Below are 16423 nucleotides of genomic sequence, written 5' to 3' on the forward strand. Positions count from 1 at the left end.
GGTTGTGGTAAATACTCTTTGAATTAACTCCTTGAAATAACCACTTTGATAAATTGCATATATTTTTATATTTTGTCTTTATCTGCTGCCAAGAACATTTGGAGTTGGGGTTGCATCTAAAAATCTAAAAATCAATGAATATTAATCTTTCTTAGTACATACATGCACATTTTTTATATATTATAAAAATAATCTATAGGCTATATTACACATATAGGTATACATATATACATACATAATTTTACATAAATATAGAACGTATTTGTTTAACTTACACATTAACAATCAGCAATCTTTCTCCAACAGTCTTCTCTTGCTTTGGCAGCAGAGAACGTATTGTTTCGAGCTTGAAATACATATTTAAATTAATCGAAATTATGAATGATTATCTCTTGCTCCTCCGCGGAAAAATATATCGCTCTCGCTCTACCCGCGATTGGTTGTTCAGTGTCGACGTCACTCTTTTATGTGCACGCGCGCGTGGAGTAATCATAGCTTGAGGATCAAAGCCTGAGTTGACAAAGAAAGTTGATGAGCTGCATCATGGTACCAATAAAGCCTGATAGCATCGGTTTGGTTTTGTCAACTCAAAACTAATCCTGTAACCCCGAGTTTGTTCAGCTACCTTCATGGTACAGGCCCCAGTTCTCTTCAAAGACCGTTATTACCCACAAACATTCCTAAATGTTTATAGTATTTATCCTGTGTTTTCTGCATGTCCCTATGTTTTATTAGCCTAGTAATGATTCTTTAGTTATGTCAGAGTAACTTCAAATGTTGATTTCCAAAGGTGATGTATCACTGCTTCAAATCCTTTCTTGGAATCAAAAGAATCCTCTTTTGATTTTATAATCAATGGTGTACAACATGTTATGATAAATTGCATCATGATATTTTTACCATTCTCCATGCCAGCATGAACATGCAAATGGGGATAAGATGGAACAAAGACTTTCTCCCGGTCATCTTTGATTGGTCATCTCAACAAATGGGTGTGAACTGATAGGACCTTTAAGAGTGTCTGATTAGTTCAGATCTGAGCTCAATCTCTTTGAGACAACATTCTCCTGTCTCCTTCCGGCAACTTCATCTTCAAGTTAACTTCTTTGGATTCAACGTGGACCACCCCAAGAACCCAAACGAACGCTTCAGCGCACTCCTGACAAAATCCTCAAGAATCTCCTGCATCTGGACTTTTTCAGCAACCAAAGCCAATGCAAGTACCCGTTCGCAGCCTTTAGATGCGTTTCTAAGTTACTGTGATCCTGATTCTCTGATGTTTCTCGTAGGTTGTGGTTAACTGATTGTAATATTGCCATTCTCTTTTCTTCTCTCTCTCTTTCTTCACTTTTCTTTACTTTCTTGATTCTGTGTACAATCTTTGCTTAGTTTAGTTGTGTGTGTAGCCTACCGTAGTTTCATTTATTAAACCATTACATCCACGCTTTATTGTCTCTGTGTTTGCCACTCACAAAAATATCGAAGTCACTTAAACATCCTGATCTATAGCGATACCTGTGCTATTACCCTGCTAGTACTTTATTTACTTTAGTTGGAAAAGGTTATTATTTCTTGGCCAGGAAGATAATTTATTTCCTAGAATTAATAATTGATTATGATTTCTGTTCACTGGATGAACTGATTAAATAACTGTACTATTAATTCTGCTACAGTCATAAAAAAGCTTCTCTTTCCTGCAAATGATACCATGAAGAATGTGAATATTTAGCCAAGTCGCTTTCTGCCCTACATCTGCATTTCGCACCACAGCAGTGAAGTCATGAGCAAACAATCTATTAATATCACTCAGAACTAATTTAAAAACAACAACAACATACCGAGAGAGCTCAACGCGCTGCAAATGAAGAAAACGCATGCAAACAGAAAAAAACACATGCAAATAGAAATTTAAATAAATAAATTTTGTTTACAACTTCTGCATTTATTATTTATGCTGTAATACAGTCAGTAAAGTGAAATACGATCTTATTCTTATTATATAATGAATATTTATGTGGAAAAAATAACTCAAACGTAAAAAAATAAAATCTATGTAATGCTCCCTGTTGTTAGTGTTTTTTTTTAGGTCAGTGTGTTATGAATTACATATATGTTTTCTGAATGAGAATAGTTGCTAGTGATTGAATTAGCTTATTTTGTAAAGTAAAGTAAAGACAATTGAGGCCCCAGTTGAGGACATACCGGATGATGAGGTCAAGAAGACCCTCTTTGAGGTAATTTGTTAGGCTGGGATTACAAACAATTTCGAGACATTACTTTCATCAACTGACACAAAACTATCCCTAGTATTGATACCTTAATAACTGTACAAACAGTATGATTGTCAATGCTTTACTTTTCACTTTTATGCATTTGGCAGACTCTTTTATCCAAATTGACTTACATTGCATTTCAAGGTACACTCATCAATCAAACCCATGACCTTTTTTAAACGCTCTACTGTTTGAGCTACAAGAAAGCTATAAAAAGCTTTATAAAAGTGTATGCTCTATTACAATACTGTAATAGAGGGTACACTTTTATATGGGCATTGAGTGTAAATTCAAAGCAGTAGTTCTAACCTATATTATCATCAATATGAATTAATTCGGTTTTTAATTTAATCCCTCAAAATGTCAATTTATTCAGAATCAGATGTTTTGGTTGCCATTACCAACCAAGGTCAAATAAATGTATACATTTTTGCTTTGTTTGTATCTATGCTATTTGTTTTAGATTATCCCATCTTGCTTTATTTTTGTCATTACAAACCACTTTTTAAAAAGAAAAATTATGAATAGTCCAAGCCTTACTAATTTGTATGAATGTACTATAATGTGGCCTGTTATCTAGTCCAATGAAAATAACTAAATGTCACTGCTTTTTATTTTCCTCTAGATTAAGAATGCTACATCACTGAGTGAACTCCAGGGACTCACAGAAAAACACTCCAGCATGCTGCAGACAGCAGGCTGCTATAGATACATGAGGACTCTCGAGGATAAGAAAAAAGTAGTAGATGATTACATTCAGTGGTATTTCATCTACCGAAACCACGTTTCCATCCAGAGGTAGGCTATAATATTCTACTTAACCTGTGGGCATGTAACAAAACTTTAATATGTTAAATATTATTATGATCTTTATATCTTTCAGTAGTTTACATAACCCCCTTGTGACTTGGAACTTTTTGTAGGTTCAAAGAGGGACTATAGCAACTCTTGATTTTGTCAATGCCTTGGAACAGCATTCTTCACTGTTCTTTTCATTCATGTGCTACACTGAGACCAAGCTGACAGCTGATGCTGTGGAGAATATCTTCCACGTGCAGTTCAGTCAACCTGGTAGCACCAACCGTCAGGAGGAGGCCAGAGTACTGAGCTACTGGCAAGATTATCTGCTCTACCTGGAAGGTATTATTTATGGTTAAAATCTTAAGAAATGTGTGTGTCAAACAGTGAGATAAAGTAATTTCTGTCAGAAATTTACATCAGTTCAAAGAACCTTAGTGTTTTACACAAAGGACAAATCCACAGTTGCTTTCTATACGGTCCATAATAATTTAAACTGGGTTCCATTATGCCACATGTGGTTTAGGAGAAATGACAAACCACCAGAGGTGTAAAGTCCAGGGGTCAGAGTAAAAGTCCAGCCATATGTTTATTCCACCCATGAACCAGCCCGCTAATTTCACTAATCTCCTGGCTGAAAAACGGTGCTAATTAGCAAATACAGGTGATTGGAAGAAAATACTAAGGAGGACTTTTATTTTCTGAACCTGGGGTGTATTCCAGAAAGCAGGTAATGTGACATACCTGGTTATGTTTAAGAGTAAGTAAGTGGATAAACTCAACTTTCGGTTCCAAAAACGGAGGTAAATCTCTGGGTATGTAAGTAGCCATAGCAACCAGGGTTAGTTTGCTTAAGGGTTATTCAGATGCATTATATAATTAATATTAATATAACAAAATTGTTTAGTTACAGTTAAATAATATGCAATATTATATATAAATACTAAATCACTAATATGCAATATTATATATTAATTCTAAAGCACTATTATAAAAATGTAATATGTAATGTAATGTTTATTAAATTCAAATATATTTTATTATTTATGTTATTGCATCTTAGACATTGATCTGCATTCAATTAATTAGCATCATATTAACAATATAATCCTTATTCTCAATGAATAAAGATTGAAAAAATTATTGCACAACCACCAAATAGTGATGTGCTAGGCTATGTAAATCACCAAGTTTCCATGGTGAATCGATTAATCTCTCTGTTGAGAATGTCTTGTCTGTTAACTGGGAACATACTCTGGGTTGGAGGAACTTACTCCCCTGATGCGTTTTTTGAACCAACATTCCTTGAGTATGCAACGTTTGGGTTAATCAATTGATAGTTCAAGGTATATCTGACGGTAAGTTAACCTTGCTTTCTGGAATACACAACTGGATTTTACACCTCTGCAAACCACCTCCATACAACAAATCAGCACTGTTATCAAACCTTTTTACAGGTGCAAGGTGATTACTACACTGATTTGAAAGTAAAAGTAAACGGAAACAAACCTTATGTACAAACCCGTCCTTATGTTTGGGACTGGGCTGAAGGAAGTTCGTCCTGCAGCAATACAGCCGCAGCCACAGCTAGTATTTCAAAAAACCTCAATTTCCCATGGCAAATGTTTGTGCCAATACAATAGTTTCAAGAAGCCATGGATTGCGGGTTGCAAAACTCCCCTGGATTTGGGCTTCCTTAAAATAAACATTAGATAGACCAGAGTTTAGGTCAGAGTTCAAAGTTTTATTGAAAAGTGTCATCTTTTTTCTTTACTATAAACTTGCACTTTAGTTATAGTTAGTTAAACATTTCAAGCCACTTGATTAAAGGAAGGAAAACTCAGGTTAAAAGTTTAGGACCAAAACTTTTTTTTTTTTGTACATAAATGCATGGCATGTTCAAAAAAAAATAAAGTTGTTTAAAATGTATAAAGTTGTTTGATGTACTGTAGAAATAACAAAGTTACAAAAATAAAAAAAAATCTTAAAAAATAAAAAAAAATCTTAAGACTTCTGCACAAGTATCTAACCAGTCAGCAGTTAAGAAGTTACACTATACTGTCTAGATAAGTAAAATAGGGATTATATAACACTTTAAAGTATGTGAGGGCTGTTCACAGGATCTAAAAAATCTATATCCTCCTGGAAGCATAAATGTTCTTTGCAAATAGCAGATCAAGCCACCCAAGTAGATTATGAGAAGACTTAACTGTAATGGCATATCAGATTATAAGAAACTAATGATTTTAAAGTCCAGACATATTTTTGAGTGTTATGTAATGCTCAACAGCATTTATCCAGTTTACTGGTCGAGACAGCCCACTCTGTCTCTCTAAGTCTGCAAAATGAACTTGGAGATTACCATCACCACAAAGACTTCACTGCGGTGGTAGAATGTCCTCAAACTCTTGAATCACTTCCTGTGACACTGGGAATCCACAATCTCTTGCACCAAACCTAAGGCCAGTCAGAAATCAAAACACTGCAAGTCAACTCATTTTCAAATTTTAATATTAAAAGCTACTATGGCTAAGGTAAAAAAAAAAAAAAAAAAAACTCATTCTGCAAATCAGTTCCCCAGCTGTAATAAATTATAACCCAACATCTATTTTTTTTTAATGGTTTTGAATTTGATGACAAGTCAGTCAAAGGTTGATTGAGAGGTCCTCCTCTGTTGTCAAATATCGTCATTATATTTGCTTCTACTACAAAGGCACTTTGCGGTACTGTATCTTAATAATCCACCTTTTTTGTGTTGTGCATTGTACATTTGGGTTTTGTTGTGGAACGTTTGGGTTTTTTTTGTCTAAGAATATCTGAATTCTTTTTTTTTATCTGTCTTTTTTTCTGATTTAAAATAATAGGATAATCGTCAAGTGAGGGACTTGTGGAAAGAGTGCCAAGTAGACATTTTTGAGACATTCCACTATACACTTCTGCGTCAGCTATAGGCAACCCTATAGTAATGATTCAATAATTAATGATTACATTTCTGCGATAATTAATGATTCAATTTCACGTGAAAATGGAATCTGGTTTTTAATGAAAATGGTCACACATTGTATGGATAAATACGAACCTGTGAGGCAGGTGATACATTGCTTCTGGTTTACCAGAATGACATCGAGACTGACGAACAGGTCGGATGGTGTGGTTGTTCCAAAGTTGTCTGTACTCATCAAAGTCCTTCTGCAGGATGCTCAAGAAGACATACCGTAGAAGGCACTTATGCTCATGGCTGCCATTGAAAAGGTGCCTCTCTCTCAGGTCACTGAAAGCTCAATCCAGAACTGTGTCCTAACGATGAAATTACAGTATACACAATGTTTTACTTTAGTGCTGAATAAATGTTATATGGATATGATTTCTAAAACAAATGCTATTATTTAAACTGTATAACAATTTTTTTTTTTTTAATAATTTTAAACATCCATGTAAATAAAACCTTAAAGCATAAGGAAAAAGATTTGCATCACATTTAGTCTAGTGTTATGGTATATGTTGTGGCACAGCTTAAACCCTCAGTCATGTGACAACACACAAAAAAAACACGACAGACTAATAAGTAGCATTACATTTGCAATTATTTTTAAAAGTACTTTACCTTTGCCTCCTGAAAAAGGACCACCAACTTTCAATTCGTTGATTTGCAGTTGAGGTGGCATACATGTGACTGAGGGCTCCTGCAAAATCATCTGTATGCTGTGCTCTTAATGCACAGTGAATGGCTACCATAGTGCCATTTTCTGTCCCACAGTCTGTGCGAAGGCGTGCTGGAAGTCCAAAATTTGATACACACTGCATGTAATAGGAAGCAATTATCCCTGGGTCGTTATTAGAGCTGCCACTACTGAGCCACATCCCTTTCCTAGAAAAGCCATCAATACAGCCACTGATGGCAACACCAGATGGTTTGAGCTTATCATACCCATCGACATGCCACACTTGGTTTGGTCCTGCTGTAATGTATCCTCTTCGGACAAATCTGTGCCTATGGCGAAGTTGAACTCCAGATGGATCCAGCCTGCGAATTGTATGCATTACATTATCCCTTTTAATTGTCAGGAAATACATCTGTCGCAATATCTGCCACAGTGCTCTGTAACCCAAAAGCTGACCTGCACCTGTCAGTTCATGTGTAATAGCGGCATTCACAGTGTCAATGGGAGTATACTCTGTCCTCCTTGTTAGGCCTGCATTTCTTAGCCTTCTCTTTAAGGTGCTCAGACTCAGGAAAAGATTGTGCTTTGTTGCAAGAAAATCAAGGATCACTTCATATGTGTGGCCCTCTGAGAAATATTTGTGGATAAGGTCTGCCTCTGTGAGTTCAGCTGACACTGTTTCTGGGCCTGAAGGGAAAAGAGAACAGCGTCATTATAAGAAATGAAGGGTAGCTCCATCACCATCACATTCACAGTGCAGCAAGAACAGCACATAACAAGAATGTACATGAAAGAAAGGTTTCTATTTTGGGTCTTATGAATATGAAAGTGTTAAGAGTCCAAATTACTCTTAACATAATCATTGTATATACATTTTTCATAACACATTGTACACAACTTGCAGACATGTCCATGACCCTTAATTAGGTCAAAAAAGAAAGATTACCAATTTTTCAGACAACAAACGTGAAACAGGTTCAAATTGACCCATGAGATTTTAGGAGGTTTAATCAGCCAAAAATAATCACAATCACATTTGTAGGTTTATCACGGTGTCTTTATGTTGATTTTTATAGCAGAGCTTACCATTCTGTAGAAAAGGTGCCAGAAATCTAATGTTGCTACCACAGGAACCACAAAAGCATCCAATATATCCAGCCAATTCAAGTCCACAATATGGACAATACATAACCTGGAAGAGGAACAATGTGACTGCTTAGTGCAAAACGATATCAACATGATGTAACTAAGAAAATGAATGCCACTGATATAGCCTAGACCTTTTTATAGCATTCATTTTTACTTGGAAGGAAAAACACAGATATACAGTAAGAGAAATGCTTATGATGATTACCCCAACATACACAAAAGTTATTCAACACTTATTCTCACTGAAATGTAAATATAGCTCAACACTCATAAGAAATGGGCTATTTTGTCTAAATTTTATGCTCAAAGTTATGCTTTGTTAGTTTCATAAAGTTATAACTTGTATTACTATCCTCCAATCAGAGTTTAATTACTTTAAGCAATGCCAGTTAAGGTTATTAATTGTTAACTGATAAGAAAAAGATAATAAAATTAATTTAATTTCATATTAGTAGCTGTCAGCTAAACCTATAGGTCTAGTTTTACTGTTTTGTTCCCAATTAACTTACAGAGTAACTCCTGTAACATTAACATAACGTTTCACAGTTAATTGTGTATTTCAGATTATTTAGGCTAATACTATCTAAAAGGCCAGTGAATTATATGATCAGGATTTTTAAATAAAGTAAAAAATAACTCACCTTTCAGGTCATGGACAGATGACAACACCACTGATGAGGTCTTATTAAGGTCTTATAAGCATGTCCCTACCGGGTTCGTCACTTATTTGGTTCCCCTCGAAACATTTCCGTTGTGTTGTGAACTTTTGCAGCGCGTTTCTGTAATTGCAGCGCGTTTCCGTATTTGGTTGTGTTGTGAGTATTGGGACCAAGCGGCAACCTCCCCGTCTCTCTCTTGAAACCAACACGGAAGTGAGTTAAACTGCAATTCGTTGACTGGCCGCTTGAGGCTGTTGTCAGAAGTGAGTCAAATCTGTATCTCCCCCATGTTAAAATGCCAAATTTTACAGCAGAAAAAAACGTGTTTAAAGCCTGGTGTCTGTATGTGGATTTGGTCTATACAGCTAATTTTGCCCTTCATAACAACTGTGAGGGGGGTGAATTATTTTATAACTCGTCCGTTTAGTTGATTAATATTTAAATTTAAGGGTGTGGCCAAGCCACTTGAGTGACAGATGGATTGCCGCTGTCAGTGCTAGCCGTTTGTCTGCTGTTACTAGCCGTCACTTCACCTCAGCAATGTTAGCTACTGAACTTGCCATCTCTGCAGTGTTTGTGCTTTTTTTCGGGATTATTATTTCATACAATTTAATAACGTTACTTGGGTAACGTTACAAAGCCCACGTCTTTGGATTCCGTCGTTATCGTTCGAGAGAACAACCAGCGCTGTATTTCAGTTGTTCTCCTCTGTGAACATGCACTAATGGATGTCTGACAATTTCGTTGCTTTTTGGGGTTGTCAAATTTAAAACGTCAATAAATGCTCGTTCGTTCTGCTCCCATGGAACAGATGTATTATAATATGCTTATGTAAGTTACCGTCAGATGAAATCATGCAGGCGTCGGCGCTTTCTCCGTCCGTGCAATAAATGCACATGAATGAGCGCGGATTTTCTAGCGCATTTACTTGCACTTCAAAGGCAATATATCTATGGTTTAACGGTTAAACCATAACCCATTTGAGAGACGGCCAACATCAGAATTTAAAATGGACTGAATAAGCTCTCTACGAACTTGAGCGATGCCGCGCTGACGGACCATGAAAGAGTGACGGACATGTATGCACATAAATCACTGTCATACACAAACACTCTCGAAGTAATACACAGTCTCACTTGTAGCCATGTCTTTTAACTATTATAATATTTCGAAGGGCAAAAATAGGAACGTTTAATTGGCTTTACATCATCAGCTAACTCGATCACGTCGAGCTAGGTGATTTCAGATAGCCAGGCTCCTCAGCTCCACTCACGCCCCGCCTGTTTGTCTATTTTCTGTTATCCGGGAGTGATGCAAGGCCAAGATGGCGACGGCCGGCTCCGCCCACTTTAGGCTTCAAAAATGCTCTTCAGAAACCTACGGGTGACGTCACGGACACTACGTCCATATTTTTTTACAGTCTATGATTGGGACGCACGTGAGTTGTAAAACTGATGAAGATGTTTTCTTATTCGCTGGTGTGGTTTTTTCTATTTGCATGTGTTTTTTTTCTATTTGCATGTGTTTTTTTCTGTTTGCATGCGTTTATTTCTGTTTGCATGCGTTTTCTTCATTTGCAGCGCGTTGAGCTCTCTCGGCCACAGTAACAACAACAACCTCAGTACGTATTTAACCCTTAAGTACAATGTAACTGTGTCACCTTAAAATAAAGTGTAATTTTTTATTTTTATTTCTGTGGTTAACATTATTTCAAGAGATTTTGATCAATCATTTTGTTCTATCTAGACCATAAATTGCCACAATAACTTCAAGCATAAATTTTAAAACTGTGCAAATGCGAGGACTTCAGATGACGCTAACTCTGAATCAACATGCACCAATGCTACATTAATATAATCATTTATCCTAAACATTTGTTAACAACATGTATTCTTTACCTCAATGACCTCTTTGTTTCTGCCTAAATTAATAAATTGTTAAATTAATACATTGTTAGCTAACTGCATGATATATATGTACATTCTGAAATGCATAACTTGGGCACAGTCACCTCTGATAATAGATCACTGTATGTAACATGCATTTTCTGTAAAGCTGCTTTGAAATGATGTGTATTGTGAAAAGCGCTATACAAATAAATGTAAAGAGATTGGAGATTCCAGGAACAATACACTCCTACAATACATCCGTATCGTGCCAACCCATCAGAAAATCCAGAGAGGACCCGTAGAGAATGAGTCTTCCAGGTTCGGCATGACTGAACAGCTCTGTGGGCTTGAGGTTTTCATTTCCCAGATCCCGTGTCACTGGATCTACTGCATTATAGCTCTTAATTTATTCGCAACACTTAAGTTTAATATTGTTAATGCATTAGATATCATGCACTAATAATACTTTTACAGCATTTATTAGGTTGAAGTATAAATACAAATTAATATAATATTGTGCACTCTTTAATTCATGCTGTCTTTAATTCCTGGAATGGTTTCAGTGCGAGTACCAGTAAATGATAACCGGATATTCAGTAGTGCACTCAACCTTATTGTTAGGGTTACTGTTAACACCTTCTTGGTGATGTAACTTTTTAATCAGGTTGTGAAATGAATCATAGGAAAGAAAATTAAAGGAAACAGACAACACTGAAATATCACAGATATATATAGAATCTGTTTTACGTCTCATTTGGTTTAGGGCTGTATGCTTACTGTTTGTAAGTCAGGTGTGGAATAGTGCTGGTTAAGATCAGATTTTGGCATTTTGACATTAAGCATCAGACTAAACCGCAACCGTAAACTGAAATGATGAATCCAGGTGCACCCACATTACTACAGCCTCAGGGTAACTGTGGGAGAGTGGGTAGAACAATCAAACTTTTGAGATCACAAGACTGAATAGTTGCAGCACGGTGCTGGTAAACATCCTGCGGTGAGAGAAATATCACTGGCAATGATCCAACTACTACAAATTTTGTTCAAAATACATCTGCAGTTTCATCAAAGGTAGAGGGCATGTCCAAGCAACAGAGCTGTAGACCAGAGACTTGTTTGACGTTAATGCGCTGATGCACCTGACATACTGACGCACATTTAGGATAAAGTGCCTAAAGGGGAAAATAATCCCCAAGTTCCCATGAGTGATGAAGATTTTTTTTTAGCATTATATTTCATAATAATTTCATAATGTATTTTGTGTGCTGATGAGAGATCTGGGATGAGCTATATTTTGCTTAGAGGTGTGTGTGCAATGCAACGTTCACTGAGCAGAGATGTTCCACTGATGATGATTGGCATGTTCTTTACAAGGAAAGTTTCAACTAGGGCTGTAGCTATCGATTATTTTAGTAATCGAGTATTCTACTGATTATTCCATCGATTAATCGAGTAATCGGATAAACTGTGGTAATAAAAATAGATCCAAGTGAACAACAGCTTTTAAAATAACTTAAAAATACAGATGGGTATTTACAGTATGGTTCATTAGTTAACATAACAATTTAAGCCACACAAACAAACAAACAGATGGAGTTTGAGAAACCCCAAACGCTGACAGGCATATAAATGATGACAGTGCAAATGTGCGTCAGAAGGGAGTTTTGCTCCCAAATGCACATCATTGGAAACCTAAACCAACTGCACATGTAGAGACTGAGTGTGTGTGGAGCAGCGTTTACTGTGAACGGAGCTGAGGTACTTTTAACAATCTGCGCGCATGTAAATAATTAAAGCGTAGTGCTTCTCCAGTGAAGAAGAGAAAAAAAAAAACAGCGCATATTTTTAACTGAATCACAGTCTTTGTGATTTCATGATACCACTATGCTATATTATGATTGTAAATGGTTTTAAATAGGTTGCGTAGCCTTAGGAAACGGAGTAATAATTAAATTAAATTAATAAAAATAATTTTTTAATTTTTCCAAGTCTACAGTGATGTCAAATGTTTGAAATTGTCTGAGATTTTAACAGAGGTATGAGTGTAGGAGAAAACTGGCAAATGTTTTGCACTATTTTCATCTTCTGGGTTTAAAATGTTCTTCAAGTCAATGACACAGGATGTGAAATTTTCTTACACCTACAGTACATCGATGACTCATCAGTGTCTCATACTCTTCTCTTAAATATTACACATGACAGCATGTGTGGTTTTCCTATGACAGATGCTTCAAACTGTGAGATTGCACACATTAAGTGAGAGATGCACTGATGTATATCAACAAATTTTCCAAAACACACTTGAAAGGGATACATACAGTGGTGGTCAGAATTAATGGCACCCCTGGTAAATATGATCAAAAATGGCTGTAAAAAAAATAATTCTGCATTGTTTATCCTTTTGATCTTTCATTCCAAAAATTCGCAAAAATCTAACCTTTCATTGAAGTAAAAGAATTGAAAGTGGGAGGGAAAATCACATTATAAAAAAAATGCTTTTCTCCAAAACACGCTGGCCATAATTATTGGCTCCCTGTTATTAAATACTTTTTGCAACCTCCTTTTGCCAAGATAACAGCTCTGAGTCTTCTCCTATAATGCCTGATGAGTTTGGAGAATAACTGACAAGGGATCAGAGACCATTCCTCCATTCAGAATCTCTCCAGATCCTTCAGATTCACAAGTTCATGTTGGTGCTTCTTCTCTTCAGTTCACCACTCATTTTCTATAGGGTTCAGTTTAGGGGACTGGGACGGTCATGGCAGAAGCTTCATTTTGTGCTCAGTTACCCACTTTTGTGTTGATTTTGATGTTTGTTCGTTTTATCTGACCACAGAATCCGGTCTCTTTTGAAGATCCAGCAGTGTATTTAACCGTAGGCATGGGGTACTCTTTATCCCTGTTTGCACCGAACACATCTGCTGGGTTTGCTGCCAAAAAGTCAGTTTTTTTGTTTCATCTGACCACAGAATGCGGTCCTTTTTCAAGTTCCAGTCGTGTCTGACAACGGAATATGCTGGAGTTTGTTCTTGGAGGAGCGAGGAGGAATATTTTTTTAGCCTCTCTGACCCCAAGACTCAAGAATTTCTGCAATTCTCCATCTGTGATCCTTGGAGAGTCTTTGGCCACTCAAACTTTCCTCCTCACCGTCCATTAAGATAATATAGACACACGTCCTCTTCCTGGCAGATTTGTAACATCTTTAGTCGATTATAACTTCTTAATTATTGCCCTGATGGTTAAAATGGGGATTTTCAATTCTTTAGCTATTTTCTTCCAGCCACTTTCTATTTTGTGAAGCTCAACAATCTTTTGCTGCACATCAGAACTATATTCTTTGGTTTTACACATTGTGATGGATGATTAAAGAAATTTGGCCTTTGTGTATTCGTCATATTTAAACTCCTGTGAAACAAGAAGTCATAGCTGGACAATCTCATGTTCCTAGTCACCCTGGTGTGCTAAATAAAGGTAAATATTAATGGGAATATACTTCAGAGATATTTTACTCGTAAAAAATTCTAGGGGTATCAATAATTGTGTCCGACGTGTTTCGGAGAAAAACATTTATTACATAATGTGATTTACCCCCCACTCTCAATTCTTTTACTTCAATGAAAGGTTAGATTTTTGCTAATTTTTTTGAATGAAAGATCAAAAGGATAAGCAATGCAGATTTTTTTTTTTTTTTACAGCCATTTTTTATCATATTTACCAGGGGTGCCATTAATTCTGACCACCACTGTAAGTGAAACTTAGTATAATATAAATACCCAGAGAATAAAATTAAATAAAAAGTGAGATCTATTTATCATCCTAAATTTTTCTTCTAGACATGAATTAGGTTGCACAAATTGAAACCTCTCGTTCACCTCTCAGTGAACCAGGGTTACATTAAGTTCAAATTATTCATACCCAAAGTTATTTTTGCGAATGTATCTTCTGACTGGAAATATCACAAGAAAGTGGGAAAAGACTGTAAGACACTGTGTTAGAGCTATTAATGAAAAAAAAAAAAAAAAAAAAAAAAATTTTTATATATATATATATATAAAATATATATATATATATTTTTTTTTTTTACATTTTGACACAATGTCCAAAATGATTAATATCCCAGATCTTACCGCAAAATTCTCAGTAAAATGCAATCTGCTGCACCATTATAGATGCTCCTGGTAATTTCTAGCATGCTCTAGAGCAGGGGTGTCCAAACTCAGTCCTGGAGTTTCACCTCTCAGTGAACCAGGGTTACATTAAGTTCAAATTATTCATACCCAAAGTTATTTTTTGTTTTTGCGAATGTATCTTCTGACTGGAAATATCACAAGAAAGTGGGAAAAGACTGTAAGACACTGTGTTAGAGCTATTAATGAAGAAAAAAAAAAAAAAAAAAAAAAAAATTATATATATATATATATATATATATTTATATATTTATATATTTATTTATTTTTATTTTTATTTTTTTACATTTTGACACAATGTCCAAAATGATTAATATCCCAGATCTTATCGCAAAATTCTCAGTAAAATGCAATCTGCTGCACCATTATAAATGCTCCTGGTAATTTCTAGCATGTTCTAGAGCAGGGGTGTCCAAACTCAGTCCTGGAGGGCCACTGTCCTGCAGAGTTTAGCTCCAACCCCAATTAAACACACCTGAACCAGATAATCAAGGTCTGATTATCTGGTTCAGGTGTGTTTAATTGGGGTTGGAGCTAAACTCTGCAGGACAGTGGCCCTCCAGGACTGAGTTTGGACACCCCTGTTCTAGAGCATTGTAGTTTATTATAGAAGTGGTCTATAAACTATAAATTCAGAACAGCTGATACACCTGTTTGCTAGTCAGCTTCTGGTTAGTTGCAAATCATGGTTAAAACCAAGGAGCTTGAGGACCACCGGTTGCACATTGTGGATGCTCACAAGAAAGGGAAAGGATACAAAGGTATTTCCAAATATTTTCAAATACCAGTGCCCACTGTGCAAAGAATTATTAGAAAGTTCAAGGAGTTTTACACTGTAAAAAATCTAAAAGGACGTGGTAGGACACCAAAAGTGTCCCCTGCGCTGGCAATACTCGTAATCTCCAAGGATCACCAGCAAAGCCATTCTGAATAATCTGAGTAAGGCTGGTACCAACTTTTAAAGGCAGACACTACAGTGGACACTGCACTAGACTGGCCTCTATGGACACCGGCCAAGAAGTGGTGTGGAGTGGTTAGTGGTTAAACTTCTGATATGGGCAGATATGCAAGGTGCTAGCCAGTATAAATTTCTTTTCCCTTTTCCCTTTCCCTTGATTTCCTGTTAGTTGTGGGCCTTAAGCACATTTTCGCGCAAATTCATCTAAAAGTGCCAAATTTGACACAAATGTAGCTCAGATCATTGTGTGCGAAAATACCTATTTATGTGCTTAAGGCCCCCAACTTAGCAAAACAAATAAAATAAAATAAAGCCCCAAAGTATTTCATTTTCTGTTCCCGGAAAAAAGAAGCTCAAAATATTTTTAAATCAACACTTATAGTGAATAGAAACCACATCTAACCCACATTCAGGAAATCTTTTGTGCCACCAAATCCTACCTGACCACCAGAGACTGTCTGCATTTACACAGTAACTTACTGTATAAAGCTTTACTCACAATGGACTATTCACTGTGTAAAAGGAGAAAGTTCTAAAAAACGAGTGCAGTACAGTTGAAACATGTGTAAAAGGCTGTTTCAGATTGTCCTGGACAGTGGTTTTGTACCATTAGCCTCACATTGTTTTGTTTTTTTACAGATGTAATGTATGTGTATAGTGTGCATAGTGTGTATAGTGTGTAAAGAACTGTCATTTCCAATTGGGAGATCTGTTGAACACCTGCAATTTGCCTACTGGACTCATCAAAGCACTCTCTCACTCTTATCTACTGCACTTCATTCTAGTTAATTACCTATATCGACTAATGAATTGGAAGTCTCACATATTCTCAGACAAAATAGCTCACT

At 36.2% G+C, this 16423-nt stretch overlaps 1 protein-coding gene across 2 annotated transcripts; it reads right to left on the bottom strand.

The window, feature by feature from the left end:
- Positions 1 to 4784: 4784 nt before the first annotated feature.
- LOC311089244 (uncharacterized protein) lies at positions 4785 to 11650 on the bottom strand. Of its 2 annotated transcripts, none has more exons than XM_084123804.1 (6): positions 7820 to 11650; positions 7196 to 7420; positions 7000 to 7095; positions 6676 to 6844; positions 6151 to 6368; positions 4785 to 5528 (listed from the first exon to the last, which is right to left on the bottom strand). In XM_084123804.1, exons 1-5 carry the CDS (start codon positions 7920 to 7922, stop codon positions 6335 to 6337), a joined length of 627 nt encoding a protein of 208 aa, XP_083979930.1. In that variant the 5' UTR covers positions 7923 to 11650; the 3' UTR covers positions 4785 to 5528; positions 6151 to 6334. The 2 variants fall into 2 exon arrangements, with proteins under 2 accessions (XP_083979930.1, XP_083979929.1); XM_084123803.1 differs by having other exon boundaries at positions 7190 to 7420.
- Positions 11651 to 16423: the final 4773 nt, after the last annotated feature.

The sequence above is a fragment of the Abramis brama genome (assembly GCF_963993115.1).
Source record: "Abramis brama genome assembly, chromosome: 9".
Classification (NCBI taxonomy): domain Eukaryota; kingdom Metazoa; phylum Chordata; class Actinopteri; order Cypriniformes; family Leuciscidae; genus Abramis; species Abramis brama.

Coding starts and splice junctions, on each gene's coding strand:
- LOC311089244 (XM_084123803.1), bottom strand. CDS start 7,922: ATGTATTGTCCATATTGTGGACTTGAATTGGCTGGATATATTGGATGC. Junction 7,096..7,189: donor ACATGAACTGACAGGTGCAG/GTCAGCTTTTGG, acceptor TACAATTCGCAG/GCTGGATCCATCTGGAGTTC. Junction 6,845..6,999: donor CAAGTGTGGCATGTCGATGG/GTATGATAAGCT, acceptor TTGGACTTCCAG/CACGCCTTCGCACAGACTGT.